The sequence below is a fragment of the Ctenopharyngodon idella genome, chromosome 8, assembly GCF_019924925.1.
Source record: "Ctenopharyngodon idella isolate HZGC_01 chromosome 8, HZGC01, whole genome shotgun sequence".
NCBI classification, from domain to species: domain Eukaryota; kingdom Metazoa; phylum Chordata; class Actinopteri; order Cypriniformes; family Xenocyprididae; genus Ctenopharyngodon; species Ctenopharyngodon idella.
In genome coordinates, this window is record NC_067227.1 from 7,935,674 (window position 1) to 7,961,853 (window position 26,180).

General features: G+C 37.3%; 1 protein-coding gene across 2 annotated transcripts in view; it reads left to right on the forward strand.

Annotated features, from left to right (window-relative positions):
• Positions 1-4,529: 4,529 nt before the first annotated feature.
• adgra2 (adhesion G protein-coupled receptor A2) overlaps positions 4,530-26,180 on the forward strand; it is a 94,051-nt gene continuing 72,400 nt past the window's right edge. The window contains exon 1 of one of the 2 annotated variants that reach the window (XM_051903312.1): positions 4,530-5,373. In XM_051903312.1, coding sequence (XP_051759272.1) covers positions 5,144-5,373 — 230 coding nt within the window. In that variant the 5' untranslated portion in view covers positions 4,530-5,143. The remainder of the gene's footprint in view (positions 5,374-26,180) is intronic. The other variant, XM_051903311.1, reaches the window with a different exon arrangement.

Sequence of the window (26,180 nt, forward strand, 5' to 3'; positions counted from 1 at the left end):
CGGCGCACAAAAAGTATTCTTGTCGCTTCATAATATTAAGGTTGAACCACTGCAGTTACATGAAGTATTTAAATATATCTTTAGTAGCTTTCTGAGCATCTAAAAGTGTTAATTATCTTGCTGGCAATGGAGGCCTCACTGAGCCATCGTTTTTTGTTTTTTTTTCTTAATGGGTGTAAAATGACATGAGGGTGAGTAATTAATGACAGAATTTTCATTTTTGGGTAAACTAACCTTTTAATGAAAGAACTGCAGGGGGATTTTGAGTTGATGAAAAGATAATGATTAATGATTAATCATAAAAATGTAAAATGAAAATGAACAATTGTTTTTAGAAAGGAAAATTTAAGAGTAATTAGAATAATTAGGGAGAATCAATAAATTATAAATAATTTACCACTGAGTGAATATGTAATCATGTAATCCATAAAAAAGTAACTGTAATCTGATTGTGAGTACTACATTTTTGTAATCTGTTACATAATTCCAATTACATTTATTCAGTTATTTTTATTTATAATTGCTCATAACTGAATTGTGAATAAATAAATTATATATACCCAATGGTTCAAAAGATAAAATTCAGAAAGTTTTTTTTTATAAAGAAATTAATACTTTTATGTATTTCATATTTGACTTTTAATGTTACAAAAGATTTCTATTTCAAATAAATGATGTTCTTTTGAACTTTCTATTCATTAATGAATCCTGAAAGAAAAGAATGACGGTTTCCACAAACATATTAAGCAGCACAACTGTTTTCAACATTAATAATAAGAAATATTACTTGAGCACCAAATCATATTCGACTGATTTCAAGTGTGACTTTATTGTCTATTGGGGGCTGCGTGTCTATCCTGTATAAAAATGATATAGTGTCTGTCTCTTTCTAAAGCCTAATAACTATCTGTGTCATTTCCTCCTTGTATTTGTCCATTGTATAACTTTCACTCTCACTGCAGACTGAGGCCCACTTCTCCGTTTATATTCCCTCTTCTTTATTCCACCTGGAATGGACTCCAGATGTTGTTGAGGGTGAGGGAGATACTGCTTGCTCTGCGATATGAGCTAGAAAAGAAAAGCAATGGGGGAATAGGAGGGAGTAAGCGAAAGTGAGCACGAGAATGTTGGAAGGACATAAAAGTTTGTCTGGATGCCATTAAGTACAATTTGATGTAATGTGCAGTTTGGGACGTGACATTTTAAATGGAAACTGCGTACCAGATGAGGAGGATTTGGGGGTCTTGAAGGTGGTGAGAGAACGTGTTCGAAACGTTATTTAAAGTGCAGGATAAACAGACCTCGGTTGGAGGCGCCGTGGTGCGCGTTTGCACGCTTCCGGAAGCAATCGGAATCGTCTTTCCCGCAGGCCCTCATTCTGCAGCGCGGTATCGGGTACAGGAATAACAAACGTGGGTTTGCACGATTTTAGCTAGAGCACAGTGCCCCTTTGTGCGAATGGGTAGTACTCACACGTCTGAACCTGTGGCACAGGACATGAACGTCAACCTCAATTGAAAACCTCTATCCGTTTTATCCGCAGTATTTTCAAAACGTGGCCTCTGTCTGTTTTTTAAGACCGAGCTACGGTTTCCTATTTCCCCGCTTCTTGTATATCAAAAGGGGTCGGTTTTAAAATTAAAAGTTGCCGTTTTAAAATAAAACAACACTGTGGATTTCAGCTCTGTTGGAAACAAAAGTACAGTATGAGTATCAAAGACCTGGGGAAATTAAGTCTCGTGTGTGCTGGGAATTTTACAGCATGGCCCATAAACATCTCAGCGGTTCATATCTGGTTCCCCTTTCCTCTTTTCCCGAGTTACAACAGCTCCTTTTGAAACATTTGAAAATTTATGCTGATGGGAGCATTTTCCCTCCATAGCAAATGCCTGATAAGAGGATTTTAGTAGCAGCAGAACAGACACACATTGTTTTTATAATGATGACAAACAGAAATTGGAAGAACTTTTTGCCCTTCGAAATAATCCCTAATCCTTCTGATTATGTCTCTGTGGTTTTCTTTTGGTTCGTCTGAAGGTTAACCTCAACCAGTCTGTGTATACTGCCTGACACATGGCGATCATCCACACATTTTTTCTTAGTGGTATCCGAGCGTTGAAATATAATTGCCTGGCGCTCACTTTTTGGCTTGGTTTTGGAGTCTACAGTTTGCTAAACAACACTTCATTCAAGCATTTAAAGCTATTTTTATCAATTCATAGTCCAGCAGTAGTGTAAACAGTAATTAGTCATTAAGGGAGAATATACTTTTGAAGAAAAAGCTTATAACTTTGACAACAACAATTCCAAAAGGTGAACATTAGTTTGTGCATGTGTGTGGTTCAGTGTGTTATTACATGTTTACAATACTGTAATAACACAGTAATAGGTTATGTGTAATGCTCTGCTATAAGTGTGGTTTTCATTTCCTCAGCTGTGCATTTATGAAGTGTTGACACAGCTGTAAGTGTAAGTCAAATACTGGTTTCATTGTAGAAATGCTCATGTGTACATTGTGAAACCATCCTACAACTGCTTACTTAAATCAACAGGTTTTGTTGTATTTGTTCTGTCAGAACCATGAGAAACAAACTAAGAGGCAACTGTATATCTATCATTCTTGATTATCTGTTTCCTGGATGTATTAAATTTCTCCTCTTTGGTTCTCAGACCCCATGTGCTCTGTACACATCGCAGCCAAAGCTTCATTCAGGCTCCTATGGTCCAGTCACACGCGAAGATCCAAGGAGGCACCGACAGCCGTGAAGACTGACCAACTGGGTCATAGTGCCTGATATGTAGCATTAATTACAAGTCAAAGGCCAAGCCCAAACATACATCTATTAATAATATTAAGAGAACTATAGAGAGAGGAGTTTTTTGTAGTTATTGAAGAGGAATACCAAATGCTGCCGTTCCCAAGGTTTTCTAACACTAGTCATTCCTCACATGTTGGTCATATAATCAAAACCTTTAGTTTTACATGCTCACAATCGTGGCTGTTTTCATCTATCAATGACACCATTGCGAGATTGCCATTAAAGATAGACAAAAATTCACATTTAAAACTGAATAACCTCTTTTACTTGATAAACCAGATATATCTATAAGAAAATATTGAAGTATTGCGATTGTTTTAAAAAAGATTATGTTGTGATATTATATTTGCAGTACAATGACACGATAGATAGATAGATAGATAGATAGATAGATAGATTGATTGATTGATTGATTGATTTACATTGAAAGCATAGATGCCAAAATAGTAATTTAGACACTAAAAAGTTATTATAAATGTATTATTAAAGGGTTAGTTCACCCAAAAATGAAATTTCTGTCATTAAGTACTCACCCTCATGTCGTTACAAACCCGCAAGATCTTTGTTCATCTTCAGAACACAAATTAAGATATTTTTGATGAAATTTGAGAGGTTCTTATCTCCCATAGAAAGCAACGAAATTACCACATTTAAAGGGTTAGTTCACCCAAAAATGAAATTTCTGTCATTAAGTACTCACCCTCATGTTGTCCCAAATCCGTAAGACCTTCGTTTGTCCTCAGAGCACAAATTAAGATATTTTTAGTGAATCGAGGCAAACGAGGCATTGTTACATCATAAGTCTTTTGAAATTTCAGTGGTTCACGTGACTTTGGCAGTTTGATACACGCTCCGAGTTCGATACACGCATTTGGGAACCACTGTAGTCATGTTGACCGTTTTATCAATGTCTTTTAATACCATTCTGGACCTCAAAAGATGCAGTATCATTGCTTGCTTATGTGTGGATCAGATACCTTCGGATTTCATTTAAAATATCTTAATTTGTGTTCTGAAGATGAAACAAGGTCTTACGGGTTTAGGACAACATGAGGGTGAGTAATTAATGACAGAAATTTCATTTTTGGGTGAACTAACCCTTTACAGTCCAGAAAAGTAGTAAAGACATTGTTAAAATAGTCAACGCGACTACAATGGTTCAACCTTAATGTTATGAAGCGACGAGAATACTTTTCTTGTTTTGTTTTTGCGCACAAAAAAGTATTCTTATCGCTTCATAACATTAATGTTGAACCATTGTAGTCGCGTTGACTATTTTAACGATGTCTTTACTACTTCTCTGGACCTTGAATGTGGTAATTTCGTTGCTTTCTATGGGAGATAATTTGATCAAAAATATCTGATTTTATCAAAAATATCTTAATTTGTGTTCCGAAGATGAAAGAAGGTCTTGCGGGTTTGGACCGACACGAGGGTGAGTAATTAATGACAGAAATTTAATTTTTCATCCGAACTAACCCTTTAATTGTTGTTGTTGTTGTGGAAAATTAATATTCACTTGCTCATTCCCCAGTCTCTCGTAAATGTAAATACATAGTGAATTTTATTATCATAATAGTAAATTAGAGTAAAATAATCTGTATACTGTAATGCAATAATAACTAGATTGATATGGGCGACATTAAATTAGCTGCGCTAGGACCGCGCGGCTCGAGGAGAGGATTGTGCGCACTGAGGCTGGAGCTGAATGTGAGTGTGACAGGATGGCAGAGGAAAAGCGCCAGAGTCCTGGAATTAGGATCTGCACCGTTATTCAAAGTCAGATTGCGACTTACAACACACGGACCCCGGAGCGCACCGGAGCCGCAGTCCGTTATGTTTGCTGATACGCGACCGGAACTTTATGACAAATCAAAATGCATTTTTCTAAGAAATACTCCGGGAAAAAGTATGGACAACAGCTGCTTTGAGGACTCGTAATTGCGCTACGCTCAAAAGCACAAGAGTAGCAACTTTACTTTCCTTTAGAAAGGCGACAGAGTGACATTTCTACGCGCCGCTAGTTTGCGCCTGTCACATTCGTAAAGTGCTACAAAATTCTTCAGTTTCATTTGGGACATGGAGGAAAGAAAGTGTATGATGGAATTATGACATGATGGATGTAATTTATTGCACCACTGACAGGAGTACTGTCATTTTTTAACAGAAGTGAGTGTTGCAGTCTACCGTGGTGATCTATCCATTCATACTTGGAAAGGAGTAACTTGTCTTTATGATATTTTTAAGTTATTATCACCCAGAAAAGATTGTGCCCTGATGTCATGGGCTGACCTGGGACCGCACAGTTGATAGTGTGGGGGACAATGTCGGGACCCTGCGTCCGCATCCCGTTTTGGGTTCGTGTGTTTCTCCTTCTGCTGCTTCATAGAGTCTCTGCGGGCTGTCCAGAGCTCCTTTCCAGCGGCTGCAGCTGCGCGGAGGACCGCGGTAAAGCTCACTCTGCGCCCGGAGCGCGGAGGAAAGTGAGTTGCGGTGGAAAGGAGCTGACTGAAACGCCCGAAGTCAGTTTGCTCCCCAACAGGACCGTCTCTTTGTGAGTATTTCGTTCATTTTCTCTCTTTAGCAACACGTTATCAATGTTAAAGTCTACATATTAAATGAAAACACAATTCACTGACTCAAGTCTACATACTCAAAATCAGCTTCTCAATATAATTATATGTTATATGTGAGATATATTTGTATAAACAGCACTGATGTTGTGTCACCCAAACCTTCATGACATGGTTTGTGCAGTAAATTATACCTGAGGTTGTAAGAGGATGTGGGGCGTTGTTTGAGAATACAATCAAGCTTATAATCGAAATTCTCTGAAACATCTCAGAATTTTAGCAAATGAAAATGATTGATGGCACAATGATGTTGTCTCAAAGATGCATGTACCATTGAACATGGCTTTGATTATACAGTACATGTCTAGCATCTATCATAAAATCAGTAATTGTAACAGCAGTGGTCATGAAGATGTGAACTGGTATTACAAGAGTGCTAAAGACAAAGGTCGGACACTTTTTGGTGACTACTGTTCAAGATCTTAATAGACAGCAGCTTTGAGCAGCTGTCAAAATGTAAGTCTGTAGGGGAGTCCAGGGGCAACTGAAACCATTTTTACATTTTACATTACACCATTATATTATTTTTCTTCACAACTCCCTTATTACTACAAATATATGTGCCATCTTTTGGTATAAGGAACATTTACAGTAACATTAATAGACTTACAATGAAAAAAAACTAGATCATAATATCAGATTTTTTTCAGGCATTTAGATTATGGTATTCATTATTGGGGGAATTCATAGCCCTTGTTAAAGTAAATTAACATTACAAATACATGATATTAACTAACTGTATCTCAAATAAAAGCACATCTCAAAATAATAAAATAACTGGTATAATGCTTTTATGTGGCTTTGATTCTTTTAAAATCAAAAGCGTAACTGATTCTTTGCATATTTTAAAGGTTTCATTTTTTACAGTTCCTTCATACAGCGTGTATTTCATAACAGTTGTCCAACCTCACAGACGTAATACATTATTATATGGTAACTACTGTACCGAGATTCTGTCTTTATGCGCTGTTACAACTTTGACCAACATCCAAAAAAGTAAAGATATAAGTTGAATTAAAAGACATCAAAACTTTAGACATAAGAAGAAAAAGTAACATATTATTTTACAGTGTCATTGTTACACGTTACATGTATTTACTGTAGTAATAACTATAAATTATGCATAATTACATTCAATTAACCCTAAACCAAACCCTCATCCTAACCCTAACCCTATAGTAAGTACATGTAGTTAATTAATATTACTCAGAACTTCAATGTATAATTACACTGTAATACGGACACCTTAAAATAAAGTGTAACTGCAGAAAAATATTGGACATTTAATTTGTCATTGGATGTTTAATTTGTGATACTACCTGCTCATTGCTTCGGCATTTATTTTCATTCAGATGAGATATGAGGTGTAAATTATGAGTAGAGTGAAGCACCAAAGAGGTGTTTGTTGCAGAACGTATTGGATCCCTCCCACCCCAAAGACCTGTCCTCAGTCCCCAACACACACGTACGCACACAGGCCCTCTAGCCTTCAGCTGACTTGACCCCCCCAATATCTGTGCACTTTAATGGCCATCCGTCTCTTTCCTTTCCCTGTGCTGTAATATCCCAGTCTGTTCATAATAGACCATATTCATGTTGTCTGCACAGGAAGGAAGCTAAACCCACTCCAAAGTGTGGCTGTAGCTGGTTATGACCTATTGTGATATTACCTGCTAGTCTTGATGACTATTCTAGTCCTTTAGAGTACGTCTGTGGGTGTTTGGGCGCCAGTACGAAACACTTGTCGGACAAAGTATGCACTTAATCCCGGTGTGAGACAAGGGAGATCATTTTAGAGCTGTGTGTATTTGTTTTGGTGAGGAGAGTGCTATTTTTCGTCTGTTTCTTGACACGAACGCCCGTGCAGCCGTCCAACATCTTTGGTAGTATCCGCCCTTAAAATTGGTGCGGAAAAGCAGGAATTAAACACTCATCGTTTCAGAACTCTGCCTTCCCATGATGCCCTTCTGCTCCCCTTCCCAGCAGGAGCAGAATTCGCCTGCACATGGCTGTCGTAAAAACATAAACATTAAAAGAGCTCGAAACGCTGCGAACAAGCCCAGGAGAGGAGTATGCAGCCAGAGGATTGGTCCCCTCGGAGGAGGAGGCCCAGGGTAGCCAGGACTCCATTTAAAGAGGCTAGTGGTTCTGCTTAATAACTGCTCACATCTGCTCAACACATTGCCTCTGCAAAACCGGAGGAAATGGACTGAAAAAAAGATAGGAAGGGGGCAAAAGTAGGCTGGGTGGCAGACGACGGAGGCGGTTGGAGACAAGCTCTCGTGAGCCTTTGCACCTCTTAACATCGTTTATTTGTTTTCCGAACATGTGGAAAGCGCACCGTGTGGCACTTTTATGAGGCTTTGTGTGTTAGAAGTAAAGTATTCATAGTCTCCTGCCCCCTGAAGGGAAAATGAGCAACGGTTAATGAAAATGCTGCACTCAGCACTAGTTCAGTTGGGTGTTTTTCAAGGTAGTTGATCCAACTGTTTCTCAGGATTGTCTGAATGCAGAAGCAGAATGCTGTTGTTTTCACGGACATGCCTTGTGATTGTTCACACAGCATCCCAGATACACTCTGTGATACACTATCTTTCTCGCTCATCTCTTCTGCTGCTCTCTAATTCACCAGGAGAAAATGTGGAATGTCTGTATAAAAATAATAGCTCTCGTAGAGATGAATGATACTACAGTAAACCCCTTTAAGGCAAGTCAGTCCACCAAGTGGCTATCTTGGCTTACACCTGCTTGAATGGGACTAAAATTTTCAAAGCTGCTTGTCAACATTTGCCAGTCACCAGAAAAGGCTGATTGACTCCTTTATTTGAAAGGTGGGACTTCTATTTCTACATTGTGCTGACATGGGCTGTGTTCCACTTTGCTTTTTTCTTTGCCCTTCTCTCGCTAACTTCCCTGCAGTGCATTGACTCGGATGTACGTCATTGTTTACAGTAGGGGCAGGAGTGCCCACTACTGGCATTTGGAATGTCCTAAGCCCTTGATGACTTGGAATCTGCAATGAATTTGTTTGATGCACTATTCTATATGCCTATAGGTATGCTTGGACTGTTGGAGAAAATATCTAAAATTACAGAAACAAGTAAAATATCCCACAACACTGCACATTTTGGAACTCTTAAAGGATTAGTTCACTTTAAAATGAAAATTACCACATGATTTACTCACCCTCAAGCCATCCTAGGTGTATATGACTTTCTTCTTTCAGAAAAATACAATCGGAGTTATATTAATAATCACCCTGTTGCTCCTAAGCTTTATAATGGCAGTGCACAGAAACCACCTGTTTGAAATTCAAGAAAGTGCATCCCTCAATTATAAATGTACTCCACACAGCTCCAGGGTAAATAAAGGCCTTCTGAAGCGAAGCGTTGTGTTTGTGTAAGAAAAATATCCATATTTAACAAGTTATAAAGTAAAATATCTAGCTTCTGACAGACCACCTTTTGTATTCAACTGTTGTATTCAACTTTTGTATTCAATAGTTCAAAACGCTTACGCTACGTCCTACGCCTTTTTCATAAGTTGAATATGGAAGGTGGTCTGGCGGAAGCTAGTTATTTTACTTGAGGCTTGAGTAAATAAATGTATAAGTAAGTAAAAAAAGGTAATTTTCATTTTAAAGTGAACTAATCCTTTAAGGCACCCACACACTGCAAGATAATCTGGCCAGTTTTGGGCCCAATTCTCCCCTTCTAGGTAAAGTCACGATTATCTTGGGGTATGTTAAGAGTGATTGAATCTGCTCAGAAGAACGTTGGGGCCACACCGATCTCAAATCGTACATGTTGTCGTACATCCAACATGTTGAATATTTACAATCAGAAATCCTATTCTGTGGGGGAAGCCCCGAAGACAAATGTGCATGCACTGTGTAGATTGTCACATGGAACAAAACAATACCAAATCAGAAAGCGAGATGACGGAAGACTAACACAAGATTAAAACAACTTCATCCAAACCTTTTTCTATTATTTCTGCAAATTTTCTGTAAAAAGCAGTCTAAACACTATTATTGGCATTTATTCTTGCCTGTCGTCCACCATGTTTGTTACTCTAAAGTCACATTTGACAGTGAGAGATTTTGCAAGATTTCCCGTGTTCACAGTCGTGAATCTGGTTGTTTTGTGAATTGAATCTGTTAGTGTGTTGTGGTGTGCTGCTTATTCACATCGTGGCACTCCACACACTATCTGTGGTTTTTTTATCATCATATTTCTCTCACCTTTTGAAAATCTGATAAGATTTTTAATAATCTTTTAGGCTATGTTCAGACTTCAGGCAAATCTGATCTTTTCAGGCAGACTGTCTGCACTATTAATTCCAAGTGATCAAATAAGATTTGCATGTCCAGACGTAACCATCTATCTGCCTGGGTTGAAAAATGGAGGTTCATCATCTCCCTCTCCAAATAAGCGCCCTGTCGAGTTGCGGTGCAGAACTTCTCCGTTGCACAGGAAAATGCAGAAATCTTTGGACATACTATTTGAACACCATATGAATACTTCTGGCATTTCCTTCACCAGTTTTGACGTTATCGTTGTGTCACTTTAAGAGTGATGCAAAAGACAGTTAAGAAATTTGATTTAAGTAGCCAGAGCATCCAGACTTGGAATCACATTTCAAACCACCTCCATATGTGGTTTGAATTAAAAAAAAAAAAAAAAAAAAAAAAAAATCTAATTTCATGTTTTTTTTGCTGTCCAGACTTTCAAAAACCCATCTGGATAAAATCTGGATATATATATAATTCAGATTTTTGCTGTCAGTCTGAATATGGCCTTAGTGTGGGCCAGCCTTTATCTAACACACCCATTTCAGGTCTTGGAGTTCTTCTAATGAGCTGATGAGTTGAATCAGGTGCATTTGATTAGGGAGACATCTAAGAGGTTTTTAAACTAAAAACAAAAAATGTTTTATGCGTTTGGTCGTTCATTTACATGACAACGGCTTTTGGGGGTCTGAAAACGCAAACTTTTGAAAATGGGTTTCAGTGTACAAGATTTTGCAAACAATACCATTAAACAACAAAAACGTGGATCTGTGAAACGATGACGGCATGCACATTCGTATTACATGTTTAGTCTATAGGCATGCGCATGTAAAAGATTGCATATGTAGTCTTTCTTTACAAAGTGACATTGCCAACTACTGGCCTGGCATGCATAATACAGCATGTTTAGTCGTTTTTGCAGATCCATGTGAACAGGGATTGTTTTGATAGTGTTTTTCCGTTTTTTTTTTTTGTTTTTTTTTTTACATCGTTGTCATGTAAACGTACCCTAAGATGTGCAGTGCTGGGGTCTCAGGGAACAGAGTTGGGAACCACTGATCTGATCTGATCTGTCATTATGACAATTAATGCCTCTTGCCATTATGACAATTAATTATGTTACAATATAATGTGTAATTAAACATTTCTTGGGTTGTTCTTCAGTAATTTTACCACTTTAAAATGCCACTTGCATAGCATACTAGCTTAGTCTGTAACCTATACAAGTCACTTAATCATGTAATCACAGCAGTCCTTACGGTGTTTCATCAGGCATTAAAAATGCCACCTCCTTTGGTCCAACACTTTTAAAAATAAAGCTTTAAAAAAGGGGGTTTTGATGCCATATAAAAGAACCATCTTGGGTTCCCCAAAGAAGCTTTCAGTGAACAGTTCTTAAAAGAACAATTATTTTCTTTGTGTGAAGAACATTTTACCAATCTGAAGAACCTTTTTCCAATATAAAGAACCTTTTGTGTAATGGAAAGTTTCCATGGATGTTAAAGGTTCTTCATGGAACAATCGATGCCAATACCTTTAAGAGTGAAGACAGGCTTGATTAAACGGGTGGACTGAATTGTTCATGACACTGTCAAATTAAGTATTACGATTTCATCTCATTAATTTTCCTATGAGTAGTAAGTATCTTTCCCCTTATACAGTCTTTGTCAGTGTGTCAGGCGGAGAAGGGGAATTATGGGTAGTGCAGTAAAATTTTTGGTGTTTTTAGAAGTCGCACAGCAGAATATCCACTGACATCTGAGTACTGTATGTTGCAGTTCATATGCATGTCAGTTTCAGAGTAATGTGGCACTGAGAAAATCATTGTTACAATTGTTTTAGCTCTAACTGTAAATAAGTGATAGTGTGAGTTGTATCTGACCAACTCTAAACAGACAGGCCTCAAGAGGTCAGAATGTGATTTCTGGGGTCAGTCATTTTGGTAAAGGTTATCTGTTGGACCAGCTGCAGTCCTGCAACACAACATCTGGCATTCCTCAGCTGATTAGGTTAGATAAGCAGATGGCATCCCTTAATCTGATTGGTGGAGAGGGAAAATGTGGGGGAGTGACCTCAGTAATTACCCCAAATCATATTCTCCTTCCTTATTGTTCATCCATAGACCATAACCTGAATGAATTAGTGAATAGTGGGAGTAGAGATTGGACATTTAAGTCCAAATGAATTTTCTTTCTTTGTTTCTGCTCAATTTCTGATTTCTTTTTTATGTTACTTTTGCCATTTTATGTGTTTTTGCCTAATACATAACAGTCCATATCAGATGGTTCCCAAACTGGGGTACGCGTACCCCTGGGGGTACGTGACGTGACAGAGGGGGTAAGCGAACAAAATGCTGAGTTTTGTCGTTCATTTAATTCTTCCCCATCTTTAAATAACATTAAAACCGAGCATGTATTTCATGGCACAATGCCGTAAATACATGACATCCAATCACGTTTGCAAATGTGACACTGATTTTATAGAACAGTTCAATAAACAAACGGGCAATATTATGTGATGTTCTTCACAGTATTGTCCGTATTTACTCTAGTTTGCAACGAAATAATAGTTCCAACGAAAGCCACAGCAGAACTACAACAGACACAGCTGTGCTTCGTGAACGAATCTGTACGTGTCCGTAATGAATCGTTCGTGAAAGTCATTGATTCAATGATTCATTTATAAATACAGCCACTTGCTTCGTTACTGAATGAACGAATGACTCGGTGACTCACCGCCACCTACTGGCGGTTTTAGTATGTAAATTAATCACTTATTTTTTACATTTTTATCATCATTGCATGTTTCTCTATTGAAAATTTTTTTATTTATTTAAAACATTATTAATGTTGTAAAGGTATTTATAAAGATAATAAATGCACTGGCAAATATTGTCCATTAATGGAAAAGGTGCAGTCTAAGTGGAAGAGAGGGGGTACACAGAAGGATGGTAAATGCCTCGGGGTACTGCACTCAGTTTAGGAACCACTGATAGAGCATAGCAAATGTTGTCGTTTAGGGGTTGCGAACAGTATCAAGATATAACATGAACTGGTTTTAAACTTCCCGCCTGCCCGAGCCCCACATCTCAATGTGTCAGAGCACGTGCGTTAACCTCTCAGCCACGGCTCCGACTGCTTCTTCTGTTTCCTTACTCCCCACATTTCGCCTCTGCCCTTCTTTCAAATATATTTAAAACTGTAAATCACCCAAAGCACTCTGTTTGGAGCAGGAGAGATGCGGTTTGTTCAGCGAGAGCCTTTCATTGGCTGCTTCTTGTTGTTTGTCAAGCAGCTCGGCAGAGGATTTGTGGCTACACCTCCATATTAGAGTTTAACTGCTTTGACCTCTGTGGGTAACTGATCGCTTTTTGTGCGTGCATGTGTGCGTGCTGTTTGATGCCGTTCCACACGTCAGCCTTCTCCAGATTTCCATTACATCCCAAATTACTCATAAATCCTCTCCGCATTAGTGTATACCGTTGGCATATACAAGTCATTTGGTGCTACTTTGTGGTATAAAGCCCAATATATTCACCATAAACGGCCATTTTTCCACTTTCTCCCCCTCTCCGCACAAATGCGCCCTCTCTTTCCTCTTGCTCCACCCCTCTATCATGAGTTCATCCATACACAGTGAGTCTGAACCTAAATATTTAGCTGTCCTGGTAGGAAACTGCCATGCCTAAACTCTTTCCAGATGTGGGGGAGAGCAGTGCGCTGTTTAGAGCTAATTATGTGCGGCTGCACAGTGACTGAGTTGATAGAGGGGGAGGGAGACCAAGAGAGAGAAAGAAGGAAGAGAGAGGAGGTAAAGAAGTGGAAAGTGTGAAATAGAGGTAGAGATCAAGGAAAGGACAGAAGATGGGAGAATGAGATGAAGTGGAGGGGGTGAAGGAGAGTAATTTTAGTTGAATGTTTGTTTATCTGTTGAGTGAGAATGAGATGGGAAAGAGTGAGAGAGTGTAATGAGAGTCGAGTCTGGGTTTTGCTTCATGAGAGTGTTTGAGTGTATGTATATACAGTGTGCATATATATATATATATATATATATATATATATGTGTGTGTGTGTGCATGTGCATGCACGTTTGACATAACGTCCTCAGACATCATGACCACACTCCTTTCGCTATACGTCTGATGTGTATTGCACACTAAAATGGAAACACTTTTGCAAAGTTAGAAGTCTAAATCTGATTGGCTGACTTCTGCTGGGACTCTAGTGTGTCGCTGTCTTTAACAGTCCACCAGGAAACAATGAACTCTTCACATTGTGTTCATTGCTTCCTTCACAAACATTATGAAATTCAACATTTAGTTGCTCATGTTAAACAGGTTGGAAGCGTTAAAAAACGGTCAACAGTTCTGATTAAGGCACTTAGGCAATAATATCTCTTCTACATTCAACTGTTTACCTACATGATATGGGAAAATTATAATTTTTCAAGCTTGGCCGACCCTTTCCAATATATGAAAGGATTCCAGAGTGATCTCATTTTATTAGATGCATGTCCTCTCACATCTATAATGGAAAATCAGGCGACAGATCAGGTGATTTTTCAGTACCTCGCTGAAAAGCAAATATATGCAGTAAAAATGAAAGTACATATGGTGACATCGCAGCCATTCAGTACAGTATTTAATTCAGTGGAATTACTTGTGGAACTAAAATGCGGAGAGACATGCTCCAAACTGACATGACTGTTGATGAAGTGCACACCAGTAAAATAGTCGGTGCTTATTCGTTTTAGAAGAATTAAAATTCAGAGAGCAAACCTTACAGACATCTCTAACTCTTTTGTTTTAATGCAGATTGTTGTGCCATTATTTGCTTTAAATTTAATGTCAATCTTGAATGAATGACATATAAGCCCGATTTACAAAACGGGGCAAATTAGCGTGAGAGTGCAATTTCACAAATGCGCCGATGGGAGTGGCCAGTTTTGCGCGTGATCTACTGCTGACGCGCAAATTAAAGAACACAGACACAGTCAAATTATTTACATAATGACCAACGCAATCTACCAAGAGCAGTGCAAATTAGCATTGGGTCACAAATAAGCAGAGCTGATGCTCATCAGGTGTGGGTCGACACAGGCACAACTTACGAATAACGTCTTCCTCTGGCATTCCAATGAAATTAATACGAGTGGAAAATATTTTCTCCCTTCTACCACTCGCTCTCTGTTCTCTGCGGTGTCTCCTTCTAGCGGCAACAATTGCAGCCATGTCGCAAAATGGCTTAAGACATGCTTTTTGGGGCATTAAATAATGGCGCAAATACCAGTAAATTGACTAGCGCAAACATTAGTAAATCACGTTGTGTAATTCATTTAAATACTCTCCTCCCATAAATTTTGCATCTGAAAGAGAAACTCCTACAAATGCATATGCAATAAGGTCAGCTGCAAAAACAACTCAGTCCACACCTTTTCAGCACTAATTTTGCACTGTGTGTCTTTAGTAAATCCCGACAGTAGTTTTTAAATGCCAAAAAAGGGTTTGCGTTGTTAGTAAATCTGGCCCATAGTTGCATGAAAATGTGTTAAAATGATCAAATTAAAAACAGCCTAATAAAACCACAATAGACTTTGGTATTGCTAATTGTGGTATTAAGGCGTAGGGCATCCTCATTCTAGAGTGCATTTAATTGGACAAAATTGAGTACACGCCCCTGCGAGCAAGATGAGTCTTGGGATATATGGGATATTTTTGGTCTGTTTTTCCAGAAGAAAAGGTCTGTAATTTTTGTCTTTTTCTAGTAGTACACTAGCCTCAATGCTAATGCTTTTGATTTCTATTAAAATTTTCAGTCTTTATAAATAATAAAATAATAAGTGTTAATTTGACAGACCCATGTTGGTTCAATGATAAAGGACATCTTTTTTTAGTAACAATGGACGAAAGTGTTACTGTAGCCTGGTCTCATTGTTAATACTGTACGTAGGTATTAATATGTATCATTTGCAAGTGCAAAACATACATTTTTGTAAATTTAAAAGATGCTGAAACGTACAATGGATATATAGACAACATTTAAACATAAACATTTTACGTATTTACAGCTACAGAAACGTCAAATATTTACAAATCTTTTATATCCTAAAGATATTTGAATAATTGCCCTTTTACCAATTTATAGATAAATTTTAGACCCCTTAAACCTAACGCAAACCTAAACGTAACCATTTTATAGAGAAAATAAAATGTAATAGACAGAAATGTGTAGGAAATTGACACTTTTAGTAACAATATAGCATTACAAAAGATATTTTGAGCTACTAATCCCACTCTTATGTCTAAGCCTACCCATAAATATTTCTTAAAAATATGTACAGTTATAAAGAAAACAAACAGACAGATAAAAATGTCAAAAGTGGTACCAAAAATAGTTCAAATAATGATGTGATGCAGTCGAAGTCCTCACTGGTGGTATGTAATAGTTTTGTATAAGGTACAGAGCAGAATTTGAGTTATTAGATGCTGAAAATCCCCTCTGTGAAGGTGCACATTTCTCATTCAAATGCACATCACCCAAAACACTGCAATTTGCGATGCAGCAGGTGGGAGCCAATGAGCGTTTGATATCACTGCTGTAAAAACATCTTGTAAAGCTTTCTGGGGCGGCAATTTGATTTTTGCGGTCGCTGCTGAGAATGGAGAAGTTTCAAATTTGGGTCTGTTCCTCGCAAAACGTGTGGACTCTAAAAATTTGGATTACAGTGCACAAATAAAAGTGAATTTATGTTGCGTTATTGGCGTATTTTATGGTTCTACTGTAAGTCGCGGCACAAGACTACACTGAGAAAACGCCTTTTGTGTCCCATGGCAAACAAAATAAATAATATTACATGATAAAAAATGGTTAAATGATTACAGAAATCCTATTCATTTTAAGAGTTTAAAGTGTAGTAATCTTGTTTAACATTATGTAATCTTTCTAAATGAGTTTGCAGCAGAAGTCACAGAACAGAGCGAAATATTATCATTTCATATTAAGTAGATAAGTAAACTTATATAATTTAATAAATGTGACTGAAAACGTAATGTCATTGATATGAATGCAATAGAATCAAAATATTAAAGGATGCATGAACTGCATTGATTTATTGTTTTATAATGTTTGCTGGGGTGCACTTATACTGTTAATTTGCTTTTTACATCAAAAATGGTCATAATTTAGAAATAAAAGGCATTTTTCCTACCCTGATTTTGAACGATCTGTTGTAAGGGGCGTGTCTGCTGTGAGACTTTGTGTAAACACCCACATGCTGTGATTGGCTAACATCTTTCCATTTAAAATTGCTGAGTATTACATGTAGAACAGTGGAATTCTCTCGAAACTTTTAGCACGTTTTTACTATTACAGCTCTCAAGGTTAACTAATCGTGAAAAGTGTTGCATTACATTTAGATCTATGGCATTATATTTAGATTGTGGCTTGAAAGGTTGCAGTTATGAAGATTGTAGCCAATCACAGACCCCTTTAATGCAACGATTTAAAAATATATATTTGTACGTCTGTAAAGTTATTATTATATGTTTTAATGCTGTCAATACAGCAATATTGTATGTTTCAGTGTGTATGAAAACGTAAGTAAATGTGTGTGTGGTAGAACAACACTTTATGTAAAAATACACCAAATACTTATGAGATCACATTGGTTATTGAGAGTGTTTTTTTCCTGGCAGTTCGGTCTGCTCATTTCTTTAAATTTAGCTGACGCTAATCTCCCCCGCACGGCCAAAGAGTACATGTTGTGTTGATCTCCATCTTTAACCGTAAAACTGTGCTAATGTTTTGACAGTTACGCACCATATAGAGATTTCTTGACTCAGTGTTGATCCACTGACTCAACAGTCGTAAAAACAATGTTTGTTCAACGTTGTATCAGCATTATCTTGCTCCAGATTTGAGCACTAGCGAGCTTGCGTGTTTTCAATGGCTGTAAGAATGTGGGTGTGAGCTGAACTGGCTGTTGTATATGTGTGTGTGAGTGTTTATAAAGCTGTTTTGAGATACCAACGATTCCAACTTCATTGGTGACCTTGATCTGAAGCCCCCCTCAGACAGCTGCAGCGAGTTTGTGTGCATCTGTCCGTCTGTGTCCGACTATGTCTGTTTTTCCAGAACTGACATGATGAACTTTGGAAAACTGGAACTTTATTGTGTTGTGCAATCATAACTCAGCATCTGTATGGATATATGCGCGCGGTTCTCCTTGAGGTCAGAGTGTGACGAGAGGGGAGTGTGTTTTGAGAAACCTTCCTGACAGACATCCGGGGAATTGTGTGGAGGGGCGTCCTCGGAACGCCGGCATTCCAGGAGGGTTTATTTTTGTGGGAAAAGGCGACAAGAGTAGAGGAGGGGAAGGGAGGGGAAAACTGCACGTGTTCTGAGAAGGGGCGGCGGTCCTCAATAAATCAAAAAAGCAAACAAAGACCCAGACACTGGATACCATGAGCCTAACCCATCACACCTGCCCCTGCCACACACGCTTTGACCTCTGACCCTCCATCACAAATGTCTATGTAATAGTCAGCGCTCTTTCTGAGGAAAAACTTTCTCTGAGGAATCATTAAGCAGTTATGTGTGCTGTTTATTTGTGTGACCGCTTCGGATGGGATTTTGCGGACGAAAAATCCCCCAGCAGTGTCTTGTTCGGCTGAGAAGGAGAGAGAGAGAGAGATGCTCCTCCCGGCGCACAGCGGGAATCTCTGTTTAGATAGTTTTTCCTTTCACTCTACTTGTTTTAACTGACTCCAAGAATTGTTGAACTAACTCTCTTTTTGTATCTCTCTCTTCCTCCTTCCCTGTCCACAGACTCTCATTCTGATCTCATTTCTTTCTTTAGTCCTCTGTGTACAGTATATCTCTGTCTTCAGCTGTCCCCCTCTCGTTCACCATAGTGCCTCTGGCTTGTATCTCACGGATGTGTTTTATTGTACTGGTCATCTCAGTGACTCAAATCTTTTGAGTCAATTCAACAAAAAGGTTTGTTCAGATTCGTTCACTGATTCGTGGATAATCCTTTTTTGCAGGTTACATTGGTATTCTATTAGAACATGAACAAATGTGAATGACTCTCGGGACAGTTGACGGGCCAGTGCTGCATCGTCAGGAAAGTTTAAGCCTCACCAATTTAAATATTTAAGTGCAAGAAGATGCGAAAGGGAACTAGATTTGTTACTCTTGCACTGTGTGAAAGTTTTTTTTGTGCGCAACATCCATAGCGCGCACCCAGAAGGCTGCCTCTCAGACAGTGCACGAATACTGAATTGAGCTTTCTTTCATGTCTTTTTGCATTTGAACGGGCAAATTCACACAAAATTATATATAAAAATGCCCATCGCAGTGAGTACCCAAGTAAACATAGTCAGTTATGTCTTAAATGAACGTAAACAGTTGAGAAAGAAAACGCATGTGTATCAGTATATTGGATCTGTGCAATAGCTCTTAAAGTGACAGCAGCCTAATATAACTGCTGCTGTCTGTGTCATTAATGTTAATCAAACAACAAAAGACAAAGAGAAAATCTCTTACTGCTCTTGATTGAATAACTTTTGTAACTTTAATAAGGATTAATCTATGTTTAATTTATACAGTGAAGACTATGCAGTGTTATTTTACATTTGATTACTTTATTAAATTTCTGTACCTGAAAACTGTTAGACCTACCTGAAAAACACTGTTTATTTCATTTGTTTCTTTGTTCCATTGTATTTATTTGTGCTATTGCTTGTACTTTAATTATTTCTTATTTTATTACTGACTGTTTACTTGTCATTAATAATGTTTTACATTTATATTAGTTAGGCTAGTAGTTTCAGCTGTGGTACCTAAATTGGAATCGAGAATTGTGAATTTTCATTACATTAAACATTCATTTCATTTCATGGCAAGTAAAAAATATCTCAAACGAGATGTTTTGTTTATTCAGTTTGGTCACAAAGAAGATGTGCTACCCTTGTGACCCACTTAAGTAGGACTTAATTTCATCTTTATATGTAATATCATATACTTCTATTGTCTTTGTACTTCTGAATGTACTGATCAGCATTTTTGGTAAACTAAAATATGCTTTAATGTAATTTCTATTGATATATGACCTGCATGTCATATATTTAAGTAGATTTGTAATTACAGATTTGTAATGAAGTTGTAGTTTAGTACATTTAAAATATATTAATAATTCAAATGTAATACTGAATAACACACTGCAGTTAAACTTAAGTACTTTATATGAGCTTTAATATCAGTCAACACATCAAAATATGTGTACTTTTTTACATCATGACCAAAGATTATTAAAACATAATAATTTAAAATGTAATTTCAAGTATTTTTTTGTTGCTTCGGTCCTGATGTTCATTGTAGTGGACATGAAAAATATCTAATAAAAAAATGAGTTTTCACAAATCTTGTTTTTTAGACTCATTTATACATTAAAGAAGACCAAATATCAAGTGGATAAAACATTTTTTGCTCAGTTGAAAAAAAAAAAAAAAAAAAAATTCATTTATTACTCACCTTCATGTCATTCCACACCTGTAAGACCTTCGTTCATCTTCAGAACACAAATTAAGTCACGTGAACTATTGAAATTGCGAAACACTTATGACGTATCATTTACTGAAAACACGTGACTTTGGCGCTCCGAACCACTGATTCGAGACAAAAGATTTGTAAAGCTTCAAAGCAGTGTTTTGAAATCGGAAATTATTGAAAAGTCGTTATTTTGTTTTTTTTGGCACACAAAAAGTATTCTCGTTGCTTCATAACATTAAGGTTGAACCACTGTACTCACATTAACTGCTTTAAATATGTTTTTAGTACCTTTTTGGACATCTGAAAGTTAATTATCTTGCTGGCAATGGAGGCCTCACTGAGCCATCGGATTTCATCAAAAATATCTTAATACGTGTTTCGAAGATGAACAAAGGTCTTATGGGTGTGGAACGACATGAGGGTGAGTAATTAATTACATAAATTTCATTTTTGGGTCAACTAACCCTTTAAATAATTTGTACTCTAGTTGATATTAAAGGAATATTCTGGATTATTAACACAATGTTCTAACTACCAATCCATTTTTCTGTCCACACTGAATGTGAAATTACTTTTTGACGTACAGTTATGAAGAGCTTCACTTTGGACTAATGAGACTTTATTGTGATCTGGCCAGAAACAGAAAACAATTGTCATCAAAATGTCCTGACACTCTTTTGTCTGTCGGTATGTGCCGTTGATAGAGTTTATGTTGTATTAAAATACTAAAATATTGTACTAAAATATTTCTTCAGTACACACTTTTTTCTCTTACATTACTTGTTCACTCTAAATAAAAACAACACACAACAGAGCAACAATTGTTTGTTGTCCTCCACTTGACCAGTGGCCTGTACATAATCATAACCAAAAGTCCAGGTCCTTCATGTTTACAATGAGCTCGTCCAGCATCCAACCCAACCTCGTCTTGTTATCTGGGTCAAACCATGAACACACACTAACACACAAACTCCACACAGACTAGTTCCCAAGAGAACAGCGCTTTTTCTTCTGCAATATGACTGTGATGGTGGCCTTGCGTGGTTAACATTGTTTAGAAATGATTGCACATTCCGAAGATAGCAATTAACATTCACTATACTTCTGGAGTAGCTAGTAGCATTTCAGAAAGTGTGTAGTTCAACAGATCCATGCACGTTGCGCTATTTACAAAAGCACACTGTCTTTTTATGGTTACTTGTTGTGATATTTTCTATTCTGCGGTGGCTTGTATAGACTGTATTTATGCACATATGTATTTTTTGTTATAGTGAGTGTGTGTCTGTGTGTACGAGAAGGGCGTTCATGGCCACAGTTCCCAAAAATAGTGCATCATCTTCTTCTCCATAATTAGAGAGCGTTTATAAAACCCAGATTTTAATTTTAGGCTATGGAAAAGCCCAACATATGCACACAAACAGACGCACACATACATGCACCCGCTTGCTCTCTCTCTTTAACACACACATACACACACATACACACACACACACACACACACGTGTCCCAAACACAGTCTGTAATTTTGAAATAAGCTGCAGCTTGTGGACTGCTGGGTTTTCTGGCCTTCAAGGTCACTTTTTATCACAACACTCACAAACAGATATTTAACGTCTTAGTTTTGTCTGCGATTCCCAGCAGCACTGAAAGTGAAGATCGTTCTGGCTGTTTTATGGTATGCTTATTATTCATTTAACAATATATTTTGGATATTGTTTTGGAAGTTGTGATCATTTTATATATATACATATATATTGTAGCGCTTCAATTCAAGTGAAGCAGCAGCGCAGCGTGCACATGAACTAATCACCTTTTCCTCTTTACTACTAGTTACAGCACAAAATAAACATGAATGAACATCAGAAGGTATGTAAGATACAGTACAACTTACCAAAATCCATATCATGTAATTGCTCTGTCAGTGTTTCAGTTGCAGAAAGATGTCAATAAGACAGCTTGTAAACAATTTCAAGTTACATTTACCTCAGAAATAAAATTAAAAACTTGTTAGTCAGCTAGAAAAATGAACTCTAGAGAGGAGCATTTTGCTAAATACATATGTACAATATTGCATATTCATTGTATTTTTACTTAACCTGTTCTTCAATATTTCATGTAATTTTGAATAAATCTGTCATGTTTTTATGACAGCCACCATTTAAAAGTCATTAAAATGTATAATTTATCAGTTATTATACACACACACACACACACACACATATATATATATGAGCAATATCACACTCAGAGCTGTGCGTTATGGCTTTATATTAGCACAGCTGTGATTCGGCTGTGCTGATATATAACCATATTGCACAGCTACGAGTGTGATATTGCATTTATTCAACAGTTTGATGGCACAAGTGTGTAAATAAATAAGAAACAACAACGGATTGTCTTTAAAAACCCTCTTTTGTGCGGAACTACTTCCTTCCGCCATGGATTCAAATCTCAAGTTGACCGTTTAACCCGAGCCTCTGTTACTAATTCTAAAATGTCAATTTAGAACTAGTGACGAAGGAACGTTGAGTTGCTTCATTGAAACTCATTGTAATATGTAGAGTAGAGTATTATGAGAGAGAGAGATCGACTAAGCGAGTGCATTACCTGCATTTAGCTGATATTCTTCAGGTCAATCATAATCACAAAATCAGTTTGAATGTCTGCTGAGGAAAGCGATATCTTTGTCTTTGTTCTTTTAATATGTAAGACATTCCCATATTCCCTTAAGCCAAATCTATTAGCACTGGAACAAGTAATAGATTAATAAGACCAAAGATTGCCCGTTTGATATACCCAAAACGAATTATACCTCATGTTTAAACACTATCTACATAAGAGCCAGCGGCAAATTCCTGAAGGACTGGTCGAGATGAAGCTGTTATTTGTGGGTACATGAGCGCTGAACAGTCGCTGACGGCCTGGAGCTGGCATCTCCAAAAGCATCTAAACAAATTTTTCAAATAGGCGCAATGTTTACATATAAATCGCATATCTGAGGTCTAAACAACTACATTCTCACCCAAAAACTCTTAAAACTACATTACGTTACAAAATAACAGTAGTATCTATAAAAATATTGTGGGTTTGCTCGTCCGCCATGACTGTTAGAACATCCTTAATTTGCCATGTACTGTACCTGAAAGGCCCCAATTAATCAATATTGAATCGAATCAAAATCTTGTACTAGTTACATTTTTATATTGTATATTGTTAAAAATGGCATGTGTATGTAGCTTTTCAAACAATATAATAAATAAACAACTTGTAAAAAATCACTTTCACACTACAGAATGCAAATGTACATAGATCTTATGATTAACTGGTACAGTTAATTTCTACTGTTGTAAAGTTGCGAGACACCCTCCATCACTGCAAATAAGAATGACCCAACCAATATATGTCCCTCCAATCTGAGGGAAAGCTATTATATTTAAAGATTTTTTTTGTTGTTGTTGAACATTTTATGTTCATGAGCAAAGCTGATATGTTTTATATTGCATCACCAATTATTTGTTCGCCCCTGGCTGGGTCTACAGCATCTGTTGTGCTGTCTGTATTGAGATCAGGACAGTAACATGCTTTCTGATCCATATCTGAGAATAACTTCTAATCTCCTTATGATTCTGGATAACTCAATCAGAAAACAGTTGCTGTACAATTACATGCATCCACTTAACCGCTGACAGACTTAGAGATGGATGGGGTGGACTTGGCAAAATCTGTGTCTTTCTCTCTCTTTGTCTATTTCTTTCTCTCTCTTCCTGCAGGCTGGCTGCACAAAGACATGCATTCACATCTCAAGATGCATTTAAGCACTAAGTGCTCATTGTGCTCAAGGCTTTCGGACAAACCGTGTGTGTGTTTGTGTGTGTCTGTGTGTGTGTGACAGGGTTATTATCATACTAAAACTAAGATGAAAACCTATTTATGTATATTTATTTGTGTGTAATTATTGGGTTCAGCAATTTCTGTGGATGACACTCATAGAGAGAATATGAATGTAAAAGACAGAGGCAGATTTGTGATCTTTACTCGCCTCTCTCGCTCAAAAACACAGATTATATATAAGTTCGATTGCTGAAGTTACAGATTCTGATATAATGTTCATATAGTACGTTTTTCTGCTTAAAAACCTTGCTGAACCTTCTTGGTTAGACTTGAGAATCATCAAGTAGCTGATGAGATTATAAGTGGTTCCCATTGCCTCTGTTGAAGCCTGAAGCTTCAAAATAAAAAAAAAAAAAAAAAAAAAAACTAATTTTAGATAGTATGTTGATTTCTCAGTCAGTTGCAATAATGTCATCTCCCACTTTGATTTTGGATGTTTGTTGTGTACTTCTGACACAAACTGAGATGCTTTTGCTGTAAAATTCCTGCCGCGTAATTAATGATACAGTACATATGTATAGTTTTGTTATAAGTAGTGTTTTGTGTTACATTTTATGGTAATTAACTAATGTTTATTGAATTATTTTAGTATCGTATGTTATTGTGGTGGATATCGGTACAGTTTAAGGTAAAAAGGCAGATTTTGGTAGTCAATGTAGGTATATATTAACATTATATCACTTAATACGGTTATAAATTTTTACCGTAAATTTAAGAGGATATTTATTACAGTGTAGGGTTTACTTTGAAACAGTTTTGACAAATAATTCTGAAGAAATGACAAGTAACATTGAATTAAACACAACATTTTAAAACAGAAAAACTGAAATAGTAGCCTATTTTCTTGTTCAACACTCTAGTAATCTTTGTTTTATTTACAACTTCGAAAAATATTTTTTTACAGTCTACAGTAACTTTGGTGCGTGATTATAAAAGTGCAGCTTTGCCTGATGTAGGTTGTGTATCAGAGTTGTGCTTTTAGTGGATGTTGTTGGATACTTTAATTCCCCAATGCCATTATTATTGTAAATTGTACACTGACTTGAGCAGTTACACACTCTTACGTACACATAGACACATATGTTTGACCTTACTTGTTGAGGACAGATACAGAGCTCTCAGACACGCATCGCTACTTTTCTTGAGTGGCTTCTTGCTGCAAAGTGCTTCTCCAGACAGCCGCCCTCCAGCAGCACTCAAGCCCCAGCACGGGTGAGGGGATCCTGGCTGGATGCTGGAGCGGGATGAGGGTAGGCTGGAGCTTCGGAGCCAGTGAACTGTCAGGCAGCAGCCGTGGTACTTGAAGAACTCTAGAGAGAATAGCTGCCCTTTAACAAAGAGCATAGCGGCCCAGCTTCTGTTCACACATACACACACACACACACACATATACAGACTCACACTGACACACATGCTACTAGACTTTACAAACACGCAAGAATGAGGCGAGTAAAAGACATGTGAGTGAATAAGCAGACACAAACACACCGAAAACACATTCATCTAAACAAATTTATACACACAAAAAGGCATGTATGCCGACATACTGACAAAAGCGTCTACACACACACACATACACACTCACTCACTCACTCTCTTGGCTGCTCCTGCTGTTAAGGCTGTGTAATTGGGCTCTTAGACTTCATTAGTGGCAAAGCTGAAGGGACCTCTCTCTCTCTCTCTCTCTCTCTCTCTCTCTCTCTCTCTGTCTGTCTCTCATATATGGATTTTGTCTGTCCTGGCTGGTAGCCTATCCCCTCTTTCTGTTTTCTCACATCATATTTTGTAAGAAGCTGTTTGAATTCTCCAAAAAACATTTGAATAATTTTGATTTACAGAAGTGATGATACATCCATAACTTTTATTGCTCACGTTGCTCTTCCATATCCTTGGATACTTAATTGAATTCTCAATTATGTTTCATTTCAGTATCAACACTCAGGTGAATTACTTTAATGGTAATGTGTAATTTTTGCTCCACTAGTGTGACCAAGTG